At 54.7% G+C, this 12,406-nt stretch overlaps 2 protein-coding genes across 3 annotated transcripts in view; one reads left to right on the forward strand and one right to left on the reverse strand.

Moving 5' to 3' along the window:
* Positions 1–3,547, forward strand: part of FANCI (FA complementation group I) — a 23,069-nt gene extending 19,522 nt beyond the window's left edge. For both annotated transcript variants that reach the window (XM_057365837.1, XM_057365836.1), the window contains 5 exons: positions 80–139; positions 825–911; positions 1,893–1,988; positions 2,514–2,639; positions 3,482–3,547. In XM_057365837.1, coding sequence (XP_057221820.1) covers positions 80–139; positions 825–911; positions 1,893–1,988; positions 2,514–2,639; positions 3,482–3,547 — 435 coding nt within the window. The remainder of the gene's footprint in view (positions 1–79; positions 140–824; positions 912–1,892; positions 1,989–2,513; positions 2,640–3,481) is intronic.
* Positions 3,160–12,406, reverse strand: part of POLG (DNA polymerase gamma, catalytic subunit) — an 11,451-nt gene continuing 2,204 nt past the window's right edge. The window contains exons 3-23 of the mRNA XM_057365835.1: positions 12,011–12,206; positions 11,462–11,629; positions 11,203–11,349; positions 10,901–10,980; positions 10,303–10,485; positions 10,025–10,185; positions 9,681–9,804; positions 9,387–9,611; positions 9,151–9,271; positions 8,964–9,035; positions 8,729–8,851; positions 8,388–8,548; positions 8,247–8,300; positions 8,032–8,149; positions 7,496–7,631; positions 7,143–7,389; positions 6,943–7,065; positions 6,492–6,663; positions 6,072–6,280; positions 4,944–5,101; positions 3,160–3,973 (exon numbers count right to left, since the gene is read on the reverse strand). Of these exons, the coding sequence (XP_057221818.1) occupies positions 3,912–3,973; positions 4,944–5,101; positions 6,072–6,280; positions 6,492–6,663; positions 6,943–7,065; positions 7,143–7,389; positions 7,496–7,631; positions 8,032–8,149; positions 8,247–8,300; positions 8,388–8,548; positions 8,729–8,851; positions 8,964–9,035; positions 9,151–9,271; positions 9,387–9,611; positions 9,681–9,804; positions 10,025–10,185; positions 10,303–10,485; positions 10,901–10,980; positions 11,203–11,349; positions 11,462–11,629; positions 12,011–12,206 (3,040 nt within the window). The 3' untranslated portion in view covers positions 3,160–3,911. The remainder of the gene's footprint in view (positions 3,974–4,943; positions 5,102–6,071; positions 6,281–6,491; positions 6,664–6,942; positions 7,066–7,142; positions 7,390–7,495; positions 7,632–8,031; positions 8,150–8,246; positions 8,301–8,387; positions 8,549–8,728; positions 8,852–8,963; positions 9,036–9,150; positions 9,272–9,386; positions 9,612–9,680; positions 9,805–10,024; positions 10,186–10,302; positions 10,486–10,900; positions 10,981–11,202; positions 11,350–11,461; positions 11,630–12,010; positions 12,207–12,406) is intronic.

Below are 12,406 nucleotides of genomic sequence, written 5' to 3' on the forward strand. Positions count from 1 at the left end.
GTGAGCAAACAGCCGGGGAAATGGCTCATTGCCTCGAGTCAGGAGTAACACCAGCCTTTCTCTCTCTGCTCCTTTGCAGGTGAAGCTCTCAGGTTCCCATCTGACCCCACAGTGTTACTCATTCATTACTTACGTACAGGTAAGGCCTAAATGAAGTGGCAGAATCACAGTCAGTCTATCTGATGCTGAGTGGTGTATCAGCTTCAGTACACGGGCACCCTCGGGGATTATTAATCTTCCTGACATGACCTCAGTTTCTTACAGTTCAAGCTTTACTTTGTCAAATACAGTGTAAAACATTTCAGCACCGTTGGGACTGAGCGTGGTGGTTTCTGCTTGAGCAGGGAAGGAGCTGGGTTTTAGCTGGTTTTTTTTTTTTCCCCTCCCTACATGTGGGGTTTTTCGGATGAGATTAATACTGCTGTTAACCACAATGGCAAATAAAGGTCAACAACACTGCAGTCATCACAGTGTGAAGTCATTGGGTGCCAAAGACTGCAGTGCTGAAGCTGGGATTTATCTGCCTGGAGAGGGACTGGGTACCTGTGTGAGGACCACAGGAATTGTACAACATGTTGGGGAAGGTCTGCAGAGCTGGGGACTTCTCACACATGCACATTTCTGAGTGTATGAATTAAGAAATTAGTATTTCTTCCCTTATTTTTTTGAGATCACCTCAAATTCCATCCTTGTGTCATTATCTTTCTGTTGCCTAGCTGGTAATGCTGTTAGCTGGCCAGAGCAAGGATTCCTCTGGCCTTTCTTGGCTGGCCTTTCTTCCCTGCTTACCCTCTAATGACACATCTTTTGGCATCCTYCTTCAGAACATCCACAGTGAGAGCTTAGTCTTTGTAGAAGAGAAGAAAAAGAAGAAGAAAGAGGATGAAGCTGCTGCAGTCTCCACAGTCATGGTAGGACTGACTCCCTCCATTAGAACATGGGCTGTAGTTGCAGGATCACATCTCGAGGCTTGTGGTACCTGATGGCACCTTACAGATCACCAGACAAATKGTCATTTGGGCCTTTAAGTAAAAATCAAATTTAATCTACTGTAACTTCAGAGAAAAGTCTAAAAACCCACAAACAAACAAAATATAACCAAAAAAAAAACACAACAGAAAAGCCATCTTCGCTAAATGCAGCTTAAAATCTCATAGAATGTGAAACAAAGGTCAATCTGAACAGTTTCCCTGGTCTGATATTTTTACCATTTGGGGTAAGGTATGAAATTACAGATATGGGCTAATTTATTGGAACCAATAGTGCATTCTCTTTAAGTGTTTTTTTAATTTTATCAGTACATTTAAAGATGAAGGAAGGAATGGATTCCACTAAAGTGAGGCAGTTGAAAATGACTGGATTATTTGTTTGGGAGCAAGTGAGCAGGCTGGCAGATTCCTGGTCCTTGATATCCTTTGTTTGTGCTCCAGACAGCATTTCCTCCGTCTCGTCAGCTGTCCCAGACATTCCTGKGATGTTAAGGGTTTAAAAGCCACAAGCATGTATGGAAACAGGCTGAAATGCTGCTTGTCCTTCCCCACTCTGTCACCATGGGGAACCAACACCAGTGGTGGCAAATGAGGAGGACAAAATGTGGTGAAACATCAGGGTGCTCCTGTGATGCCTTGGGAGAGCTGGAGCAGAGGAGCTGCTGCTCTGAAGGCTGACAGGGATAWCAGGGCTGGAGGCAGAGCACAAAACAGTGCATGGCAGAATCATYCTGGGAGTCAATTTAAAACCAGTAACAAAGCTTGCTAGGGCAGGGCTGGTACAGAGCCAGGCTGCTGAAGATCCTTCTCTAAACTGGGAATGTTGTGGTCTTCATGCCATGCTGTCACAGTGCCAGCGTGCCCTTCCAAATCTGAGCCATCTCACTCCTCTCTGCATTTCAGGCCAAGGTGCTTCGGGAGACCAAGCCAATCCCAAACCTGATTTTTGCAATTGAGCAATATGAGAAGTTCCTTATCCATCTCTCCAAGAAGTCGAAGGTAAAGTGGAGCAGAGCTCTTCYGTGGCCTGAACCTGGTGGAACAGTGGGACCAGTGGCATGGTGGAGGGCTGTTATTGAAGTCTATTAATGCTCAAATTAGGAATGTGTAAGGACCTTTCAGCCCTTTCCCTTGCTCCTGGCTCAACACTGCTGAATTGTTGCCCCATTGATGCCAGCCCATATCCACATCAGTCCTGCCTGTRACCTGTGGTTTCTGGTGGAGCAGGAACATTCACGCTTTGTGCCAGCTTTCCTYGCTCTCCCCCAGTCTGTGTTGTTAAATGTACCACAGTAAGGTCCTACACGAGAGTAACTGGCAATCTCTGGACTTTTAGGAAAATGTAAATGGGACTGTGCAAGGGGGGGGCGGTGCTTTTCCACCCACTTTGTGCTTCAGYCCTGCATTATTACTGTGATGGACTYRRTCCCAGTGCTGTGCAGAGGACCAGGCAGGGTRAAAAACTCAACTAAGACGCTCATGGCTGAATGTTTGCCCTGCCTGGTGTCCCCCTGGTCGCTGCAGGTGAACCTGATGCAGTACATGAAGTTAAGCACCTCTCGAGATTTCCGCATCAACGCGTCCGTGCTGGACAGTGCCCTGCAGGAGCGCAACACGGAGGATGCTGAGAACGAGCCATGCAATGACCAGGTCAGAATTACTTTAGCTTGCACTGATAGGTTTTTCTCCTCTTTAGAAACCAGTTTCACTCATAGGTTTTTCTCCTCTTTAGAAGCCAGCTGTATTTGTGAGTTGTGCAGGGGTGTGTGAAGTTAGGACAGCTTGTCTTCCCTGGGTTAGCTCTCACCTGGGACAGGAGTGAACAGTTCCTCTGATCAACACCCCCTACACCACAGCCCTCTGCCTTTAATTCCATGCATCACCTCTCTGTTCCTGGTCCTAGCAAAGTGAAAATATTCTTAAGGCCTTGCTCTTTGCCTCAGCAAGCAGAGAGGTCTCTGAGCCTTAGATCTGAACCCCACTGCTCGTCCAGGATCAGACTCTGGCAGCACAGTGCAAAGTGGTTTTGCGTGCAGGTTTTTGTAGATAAAGACCTGGCAGGACAAACTCTGCGAGGCATCATCCTCCTCAGACCCATCTCTACTAGAGAGTGCTAGTGAAGAAAACCAGCAACCTGTGTTGGCTAAGAAAAATAAGCAATTTACACTGCTGATTGTCCAGGTTTTTATTGGTGCTTCTGTCCATATTTTCCTGAGTGCTTCAACAAGCCTAAAAAAACCCAGGACAGAGTCCCTGTTCTGTGCCACTGGTAGCCTGTGGTATAAATTCCAGCATGAATTGGGGAAGGGGTAGTCCAAGGGGAAAGTCTCAGTGGCTGACAGGAGTCCCATATTCAGGTCATTTTGTTAGGGAGGAAAAACGACCTAAACCCCCGTTCTGCACACCTGCATCTTGCTCTAGGTAAGCATTCCTTAGCCTACTCACACAAAAACAATCACACTGCACTGCTGYTCTCTCCCTGCCCTCTCCAGAGCAGCACAGCGGAGCAGAGGGATGAGAACCAGGAACCCAAAAAGAAGAGACAGAGAAAAAAATAAACCAGGGGTGCTGCTGCTGCCTCCTCACAGAGCCTGTTCCACAGTGGACTCGCCTTGGTCTCAGAGGCTGCAGATATGGAGATGATGGTTTATTGCTTCTCTTGCCAAATACTTTGGACTTCTTCCTTTGTGTCCACAGGAGCAATTYTGGCTCCTGTCTCAGGTTTTGCAGCTGGCTGCTGCCATCACAAGTGCCTCTGCTCTTCGAATGTGCTGCTAGAAACATCTTCCCCAGGAGCATCCCTTCTTACAGCAGAAGGGAAAGGGAGTGACTGGGATCAGTCCTTGCCAAAAGATCTGCTTCTGAAAGGACACTGAGGCTTTGTTACACGGTCTGGACAGTTGTCCTGGCACTCTGGTGTCGTCATTTCTTCTCCAGCGAACCTTTGGTTATTTCAATTATCTGATAGATATCCAGAGCTTCCCCTGGAAAATAAAGGGACAGTCAGTTCCCTGCAGTACACCCAGACTGTGCCAYGTGAGAGTGGCTGGGATTTGCTTTAGTTCAGAGCACGTATCACAGAAAGCTCTAAATTTACTCAAATTTTGGGTGGTGGTGAGAAGGAACCAGCACCAGCAGGAAGCTGGGAACAGGAGCTGTTCCACCTTGGAGCTGCTGTGTGCAGCTCCTGAGCAGCTTCCTCTGCCCMTGTTTTGCACGTTTTTGCTGTTATGTTTTTTCTGTCCCTCGTGTTTGTGATGCACTTGTTTAATTTGACTTGTTCTGAGTGAAAAGTTCCCTTTTTGCCTACAGAGCACAAATCCTGTTTCTGAAAGGACCCGTTTGCCTTGTAAGACTCCTAATAAAGGTTTCTTAAGGGTGGAGCATCTGATGTGTGCAGTGGCTGAGAGAACAAATCCGAGGGCAGGTTCTTCCCTTCCCTGGGGAAGAGCTGCTTTCCCAGGCACGAGTTAAATGTTTGCTTGCAGATATTAGAGGGTTACATGGARAGCAGACAGGGATGACTTGGGGCTGCTGAGGAAGCACTCAGCAATGCCAAAGCAGTTCTCTGAATAGAGCTGGGCTAAGGCAGAGCAAGGAAGGAGGGAAGGATGGAAAAGTTTGGGTCTGCAGGGAAAAATAGGCAAGGTTGTTGAGATGTCTCCTTTCAGAGAAGGAGAAATTAAATTTAGGTTGTGTTAGAAGTGCAACAGGAGGGCTCCTCCAAGGGGCACATGGGAGAACAGAGCCAGGCCTGGCTCCTCACTGTCACAGATACTTGGAAGCAGCAGCACAAACTGCTGGAGGACTGAGGAAAGAGGGGCAGGCTCCAGCAGGGACGGATGATGGGTCAGGAACCAAGGGGCTCAGAGGTGCCTCAGGCAAACAGAGGAGCCCTCAGTGCTCTGCCTAAGCTGGGGAGGCTCATGYAGAGCTCACAGGGAYGCTGCTCACCTTGAGGGATGCCATATTTCTCCATCCCCGTGGGGTTTGACGGTGTCACACAGTTCATGGTCACCTCTTTCCTCAAACACTGGTCAATGTCCACTGCACTGAAGAAAGCCACTGACTGTGGCAGATCCTGGAGGCCCAGTTTGTAGGCAAACATGCACCTGGAGGATGAGAGCGGGTGGGATGGTGCTGGACATCACCCTTGGCGGGGTCACAGTTCCCATCAGCCTCATTTCCCAAACACTGGCCAGCCCTTACACCCCTCACAGGTTAYTCTGCACCCACATCACTCAGCTGGCGGGGGACAAGGTGCTCTCTAAGTCCWGGGTAGCAGGAGGGTCAAGGATTGCTAAAGTGGGCATGGGAGGGACAGGAATGGTGCCTCCTCCTCGGTAATGGAGCTTCCTCRGGAGAAGGGAAGAATCCAGCCCCTCACTGCTGCCTAATCCTCCCTGGCAGGCAGAGCAGATGCAGGATTTTCCCAGCAGGAAGCCCTGTGCTCGCAGGAGCCTGCACAAAGGCAGSAACTTCAGGGTGCCTGTCCCTGCTGTGGCTGCAGAAAGGCTGTTTGTGATATTCCTAAAAAACAGCTCACCTTGGCCACTCCCTGTCACCAAATAYCCCACGGTGCTGGAAAGGCAGCTTGGCAAATGGGATCCCTTTGAGRTCAGGAGCTTTCCAGGCTGAGAGTAGTTTTGTGTGGGGCAGGGAAGCAGAATTAACACGGCACACTGGTGCTCACAGCAGAGACGAGCTGTGCCCCTTGCTGTCCCCTGAAGGCAGCAGGGGATGAGGGGTGGGACAGTCTCAGGCTCCCAGCTGCTCAAAACCCAAAAGCTGCTGCCCTGCAATAGCTCCCAGTGTGAAGGGATCAGGAGGTGATACACTCCCCATCCCTGCAGGAGCCAAAAGCTGATGATATCCCCCTCTTGCCAGCACATTATCCCAAAAAATCAAACCCGAGGCCCATTTATAGCCACCTGAGTCACACATGAAGAACTGCAGCCTCCAGTGCTGCTAACTTGCCCTGAGCAGAAGAAATCCACTCTGCAGCAGCTTGCTGCAGGCAAAGCCAACCCCAGCCCCTGTCCCTGCTCCTCCCCAGCAGACTGCAGAGCCCTCGAGTCTCACCTTGTGAGCAGGTTGGTGATCTGCAGGGCCAGGGCTGCCCGGTAGCGGTCCTGCTGCTGGACCAGGTAGCGYACCTCGTCGTGGATGCTGATGCAGAAGCGCCCGTTGATGTCAAACTCCTCAAAGAGCCACTTCATGGCAACCAGCATGAGGTGCAGGTAGTCCACAGCTGAGCTCTGCACCACCCAGTTCACTCTGCTGGTCACAAACTGGTRGAAGGAAACACGGGTGGGCAATAAGAGCACTGCAGTACACCATGGTAGCCATGCAGGACAGCTCCTGGCACAAAGCTGTTGAACTCAGGCTGGCTGGGTTTTGATGGCATGGAGATAAAGGCACAGTGGGTTTGCTGAATGCCTACAGAAGACTACTGGAGATGAAAAAAGCCAAAATCTCAGCAGCCCAGAGCTGCATCCTTACCTCCCCCTTGACCATGGCGGGTTCCAGGGCCCTGCTGATGTGACAGCCCAGCACTGGGGTCTGTGGGGAGGGGGATAAGGCGATGCTTTCCAGCTTGTTGAACATCTCAGATTCAGTGCCTCCAGCCCACACTCGGTGCTCCACCAGATTCCACTTCTTCCCCTTCCGGGACCTGCAGGGCAGAGGGGAGGYTTGCTGGAAGTGTGGGATGGGGCTGCAGGTGCCCATGTGAGAGCCTCAAACTCTCCCTCCTGGTTTGGGGCAGCAGGACGARACCCTAATTGCTCACTGGGACAGTGGGTGAGCCTAAGAGACCACAGATCAAACCTCCTCAGCCCTGGGGGAGCAGGAAGGGTGGACCAAGACTATCCAGCCCCATCTCCCTTCTCTGCCCGCTGCCCATYGGGCTCTCCACCTCCCATCCCAATCCCACAGGGTCAGACCATCTCACTTTTTCACAGCTTCTCTCTGGAGCCGCTGGACATCCTGAGCYGACACCGATCCATCCTCCGCCCTGTCCACAGCCAGCCCCAGCTGCGTCACCAGCCATTCCCCCTCCTCGGAGAGATGAAACCTGCAGGGCAGAGCGAGTGACCCAGCTGCCGTGGGACAGTGCCACCCCTGTCCCCGCTGTCCCCGGGCAGCACCCACCTGCGGATGCCCTTGGTGACGGCGTACATCTGCTGGGCCTTCTCTCGTGCCTGCTGCTGCGTCAGCCGGTGGTTGAACTGCATCAGGAGCCGCTCAGCAAAGGGCTGCCCCGCCCCGTAAATGCGCCCATAGTTGAAAATCTTGGCGTGCTCGCGGCTGATGCCCACGGTRGCGGCTGTCTTGCTGTGCAGGTCCGTGGCGTTGCTCTTCTTGCCCTGCAGAGTCATCCAGCCGAAGGCGGTGCAGCCTGGGGGAGGGGGGTGGAGGTTGGACACGGAATGGGGTCGGGATCAGGATCAGGGAATCCCCTCCCTGCCCCACAGAGCCGTTCCCCACACTCAGCCCCGGCTCACCGTGCATGCCGGCGAACTGYGCCTCGCCCAGCACGGCGGCGATCCAGAGCTCCTGAGAATCCACGTCTGCTCCCACCAGAGAGTAGCCTGGTGGCACCTGCACCATGGCCTTCAGCTCACTGCCCACCCTGTCGGCCTGCAGGACACGATGCCCAGCTCAGCACATCCCTCTCATCCTCCACAGCAGCATTCCTCCCACAGCCACTGTGCTGTCAGCACTCCCTGTGCCCCTAAGTTGTGCTCTCAATGTCAAAACCAGGTTTAAAATGTCGAGCATCACCCAATTGGTTATTCCAGCACAGAAGGGGAGTTTGAGAAAGGACAAAAACTAGTACTTTTTCCCATTTCACCAAATTCTGAATCTCCAGAGGTTCTGCTGACTCCTTCCCCTCTCCCCCTCAAAGCATATCAGCAAGAGGATCCCAGCCCTAGACCCGCCACCTCAAATCCACATTCCAACCCAGCTAGCTCCCATCAATCCAAAACACAGAGTTAGACCCAAAACACCCCCAGCAAGGATCCAGGCATGGCCATACCCGGGCGTTGCTGGCYGTCAGCCAGGTGGGCTCCACCGCCCGGCGGGTGACAGTGCCCGCSGTCACCACCTGCGGCAGGATGGCCCCGTAAATGTCCTCCTCGTTATAGTCAGGGTGCCTGGGACAGARGGGAGCATGAGCATCATCCTGCAAGAGCCCTCCTGGCACGGGGTAAAGGGAACAGCAGCCCAGATTTGGGTCCTTCCGCCCCGTACCTGGTCACCACGCGAGGCAGCTCCCCTTTCTTCAGCCACACCACCATCTGGGAACTTGGGGGACACAGGAAAGGAGATGCTGAGCACCCTGTGCACCCACACAAACTCCCCTGTCCCTCCACCCACAGGGGTGCTGCTCACCTGATGCGCTTGTGAGCGTTCCTCCAAAACGAGATCATTTTGTTGATCTCCAGGGCTCTGGTCCCGTGGGTGCGGCCCACAGCAGCCCGCAGGGTGCCATCCTCCATCTGGGGCAGGAAATCCTTGGCAAAAGGGCTTCCCACGTTGTTGTCGTTCCCATCCTTCAGCAGCAAAAGAGGTGTCAGGGCTCAGCGAGCCACCACTGCACATCAGTGAAGCTCTGTGCATSCTCCTGGCCCAGCTGCAGGGATGGATTCCCACTGCCCAATCCCACAGGATGAGACTGTGTGGGTCCCAGCAGCACTGAGGGGACAGGAAGAGCCCCAGGAACCCCAACTTGCCTTGTGAGGCAGCTTGAAGAACCAGCAGCCAGGGATGTTGACATCGTTGTAGGGACCATTGCCATGGTGGTATGAGGGCTGGCTCCTCATCTCTGCCCTGCTGYTCAGCTCTTCCATCTCCTCCTGCGACCAGCAAAGTGAGGCAATGCCAGAATATTTTCCGGCATGGCAGGAGGGGAAAATCGAGGAAAGAGAGACCAATCCACCACCCCATTCCACAGGAAACCCCCCTTACCAGCATCAGGCTCTGGTCTGCTCTGCTCATTTTCTCCTCTGGATCCACCTCAATCCGGCTCAGCTCCTCCACCTGCAGCAGATCAAACACCAATCCTCCAGTAACCCCAATTAAAGGGAATTTCTCACTGGCAGCACACAGGAAGAAGCACAGCCCCACACCAGGAACCCTCCATCCCTTCCTTCACCTTGTGCCACATGGTGCTGCTGTCCATCACCAGCAGCTCATCCTCTACAGCCGCCTCCAGCCCTGGGGGCTGCTCCTTGCCCTTCTCCAGGCAGTGCTGCCTGTACAGGTGCTCGATCACCCTGGAGAGGAGAGGGCAGAGCTGAGGCACCCACAAGGGGGCCCTGGGCAGGGWGCCAGGGAGCTCCCAAACACCCTCACGGGGCAGTTCCCAGCACCCCATTACACCCCTCTCACCTGTGTGGGCAAGAGGGGCCATCGGCATCCCCAGGGGCTGCTGGCAAATTGTCCTGCCGTCCTGGCACCAGGTATCCCCAGCCATGTTTCTCAGAGTAATGGAGAGGGAATCCATCCCAGGCCAGGCGCATCAGCTTTGGGGTCACCCTCATCTGCAGGCTGATGAGGCTGGGGCCAGGCACCCAGCCCTCCTCCTCCAGCCGTGGGCACAGCTTGCGGTACCAGCTGGGGAGCACCAGGGATGGGTCAGAGAGCTCAGGGCAAGCCCTGGGGACACCCAGGTCCCCAACTCACCTCGGGTGGGCTGGCAGGTGCTGGAGTCTCTTGGGTTGCAGCGCGACCGTCTCCTTCAGGCGCTCCAGACAGAGCTGACTCGCAGGGGCTCTGAGCTCCTCCTCCTCACTGGGGGGACCAGGGTCTGCTGGGGCAAGGAGGACTGGCTGGCAAAGGGCACTCAGTGCCACCCTGCTGGGGACAGGGACAGCAAACCAGCCCCTGCCATGGGCCGCAGCACGGGACACAGGCCAGCAATGATTCACTATGCAGCACCAGCAAACCTGGTCCCAGTGTCAGGGAAGGCACATCCTTCCTGGATCCTCCCTGGAGCATCCCTCATCCCCAGAGCCACCTGTGCTCACCCTCCTGCCACTCCTGYGCTGACTCCTCCACATCCACTGCTCCAACTGGGGACACCTGGCCGTTCCCATCCTGACCTTTCTTCTTCTTCCCCGGATTCTTCTTTTGCTTAAACTCCTGCGTGTCCCACTCGAGATCCCAGAGCCAAGGGTCGTCCTTGTACCTGATGGCACACCATTGTCACACCACAGCTTTGCTCCTGTCCCTCAGAGCCACCCACAGCCCCCCAAGGGGTGCCTGGGCTCCTCCCAGCAGGACCTGCAGCCCCAGCCCACRGTACCTGTGCTCGTGCAGCAGCTGGCAGGCATCGTTGGCCAGGTTCATCAGGGACTTCTTCATCTCCTTCTGCAGCTCCTCATAAATACCCTGWGCATCATCCAGGTACCTCTTCCAATTCCCATTGACCGGCAGGTAGGACACTCCCATCTCCAGCATCCCTGCCAGCGTCACAGGGTGGGGGCACCTGGAGCCCAAAGCACCAAGGAATTAGGGATCTGCTGGAGGGGATTGGCCCTGGCAGCACCAGACTACAACAGGCATGAATGTGTCTTCACTCAGAGTTTCCCAGCCTCACACAACCCTTGCTGCTCTTCCCCYAAACCATAAAGATCTTCTTCTTCTGTATCTTCTGCCAGCCCTGTGCAACAACCCCAAAACTGCACCAGTCCAGACTGCCCCTGGAAACCTGGGGGCCTCCTCCAGCCACACTGTGCTGCTGTTTATTCCTGCTCAGCTACACAGGAGGGGCTGAAGGCCCTCCTGAAAAGAGGTTCAGGACACCCTAAGGCCAAGAGGAGCCACATCTCATGCCCAGAGAGACTGTGACCCTCCCCAGTGCCCACCAAACCCACAGCCCTTTGTCCAACAGCAGCTCTCACCTCTCCATGAACAGCGGCAGCTGCTCTTGAAACACCTCGTGRGTGGCCTGGACATCACGGGCACAGTACGACATCAGGTCCTGGGGACAGCAGCAGGTGAGAGAAGGCAAAGCAGCCACCCCTGTGCCAGCACGGGGCAAGGAACCAGGGCTGGGGCAGCACAGAGCAGGGCACAGCCCCACACACACCCACAGCGGCAACAAAGGGCAGCAAAATGCAAACTACCCCAGCAAAAATGCAAACTACCCCAGCAGCTACCACCACCCTGCTGCCTGTCAGGATGGGGGGATGGCCTCCCGCACCTGAAAGTGGCTCCTGATGTCAGCCATGGTGCCCTTGACAAAGACATCCCGCGCCTCCTTCTCCAGCGGCTCTCCCCCGACGTAGAGCGCGTGCACRTCGGCCAGGTTGTTGATGCTGCTGACGTGCACCCAGTCCCACGAGGTCATCTGTGGACAACAGGGAGGTCACAGCGTGTGGGAGGAGGAGGAGGAGCTGTCCCAGGAGCACGCTGTCCCCTGCCACCCACGCCTGTGCCAGCAGCTCAGCTCCCTCGCTCACCGCCGGCCCCTCTGTCTTGCYGCGCGTTTTCCTCAGGTGCTCCTTGACCTGCTGCAGCCCTTTCCTCTTGCCGTGCTTGGCAGCCATCCACAGGCTGCGCTGGAAGCCCGTCAGCCCCGAGATGGCCATGTGCATGCTCATGGTGTCCAGGAAACGCATCTGGGAGCCCTGGGATGCAAAGGGGTGGAAAGAGAGGGTTTGGGATACGCTGGAGGAGCTGCAAGTCCTGTGCTCAAGCTGCTGTTGTTAAGGGGAACTTTGCCTCCCACAGTCCCCTTCTGAGAGCCAAAAGCATCCCCAGTGCAGGCTGTCAGCTCCAAGGCTCYTGCCACATGCCCAGCTGCCACCCTGCAGCCTCCAGCAGCCTTAGAGGGTGTGAAAATATCTTCAGCTAAAGGGATCCAAMCTCAATCTACTCTGCAGGACAAGGTGAGCACAAACCTCGGGTACCAGGACAGCATCCCTCAAAATAACCCTCAAGCCGATGCAAATTATTATCTGGGTAAGGAAATGCAGCTCTCAGTAGAAAGCAAAGGCTCAGTGCTTTACCTGGATAAGGTACTGCTCCTTGATGAAAGCCCGGTCGAAGGCCACGTTGTGTCCCACCACCACTCTCTCCTTCCAGTCCTGTTTGCCAGCACAGCTGGCACCCGCTGGGCTCTCCATGGGAATGAGATCAGCCAGGGTCAGGTGGCTGGACCAGGAGTAACGCTGCTCCAGCAGCCGCCTGCTGCACCACGAGTACCTGCGGGGGACAGGAGACACCCACAGCCGTCAGAAACCATGCACAAACAGTGCTGGGGGTGCTGAGCAGGACCCACCTGGGGAGGGAGGTGACCCACCCTGGGGAGCGCTGTGGGACACAYATCCCACATTCCAGAGCCACACTTTGGGGCTTYGCTGTGGGACACACATCCCACATTCTAGAGCCAYGCTTTGGGGCTT

Source organism: Malurus melanocephalus, unplaced genomic scaffold (genome assembly GCF_030028575.1).
Source record: "Malurus melanocephalus ecotype Western Australia unplaced genomic scaffold, MMel_1.1 scaffold_58, whole genome shotgun sequence".
Lineage (NCBI taxonomy): Eukaryota > Metazoa > Chordata > Aves > Passeriformes > Maluridae > Malurus > Malurus melanocephalus.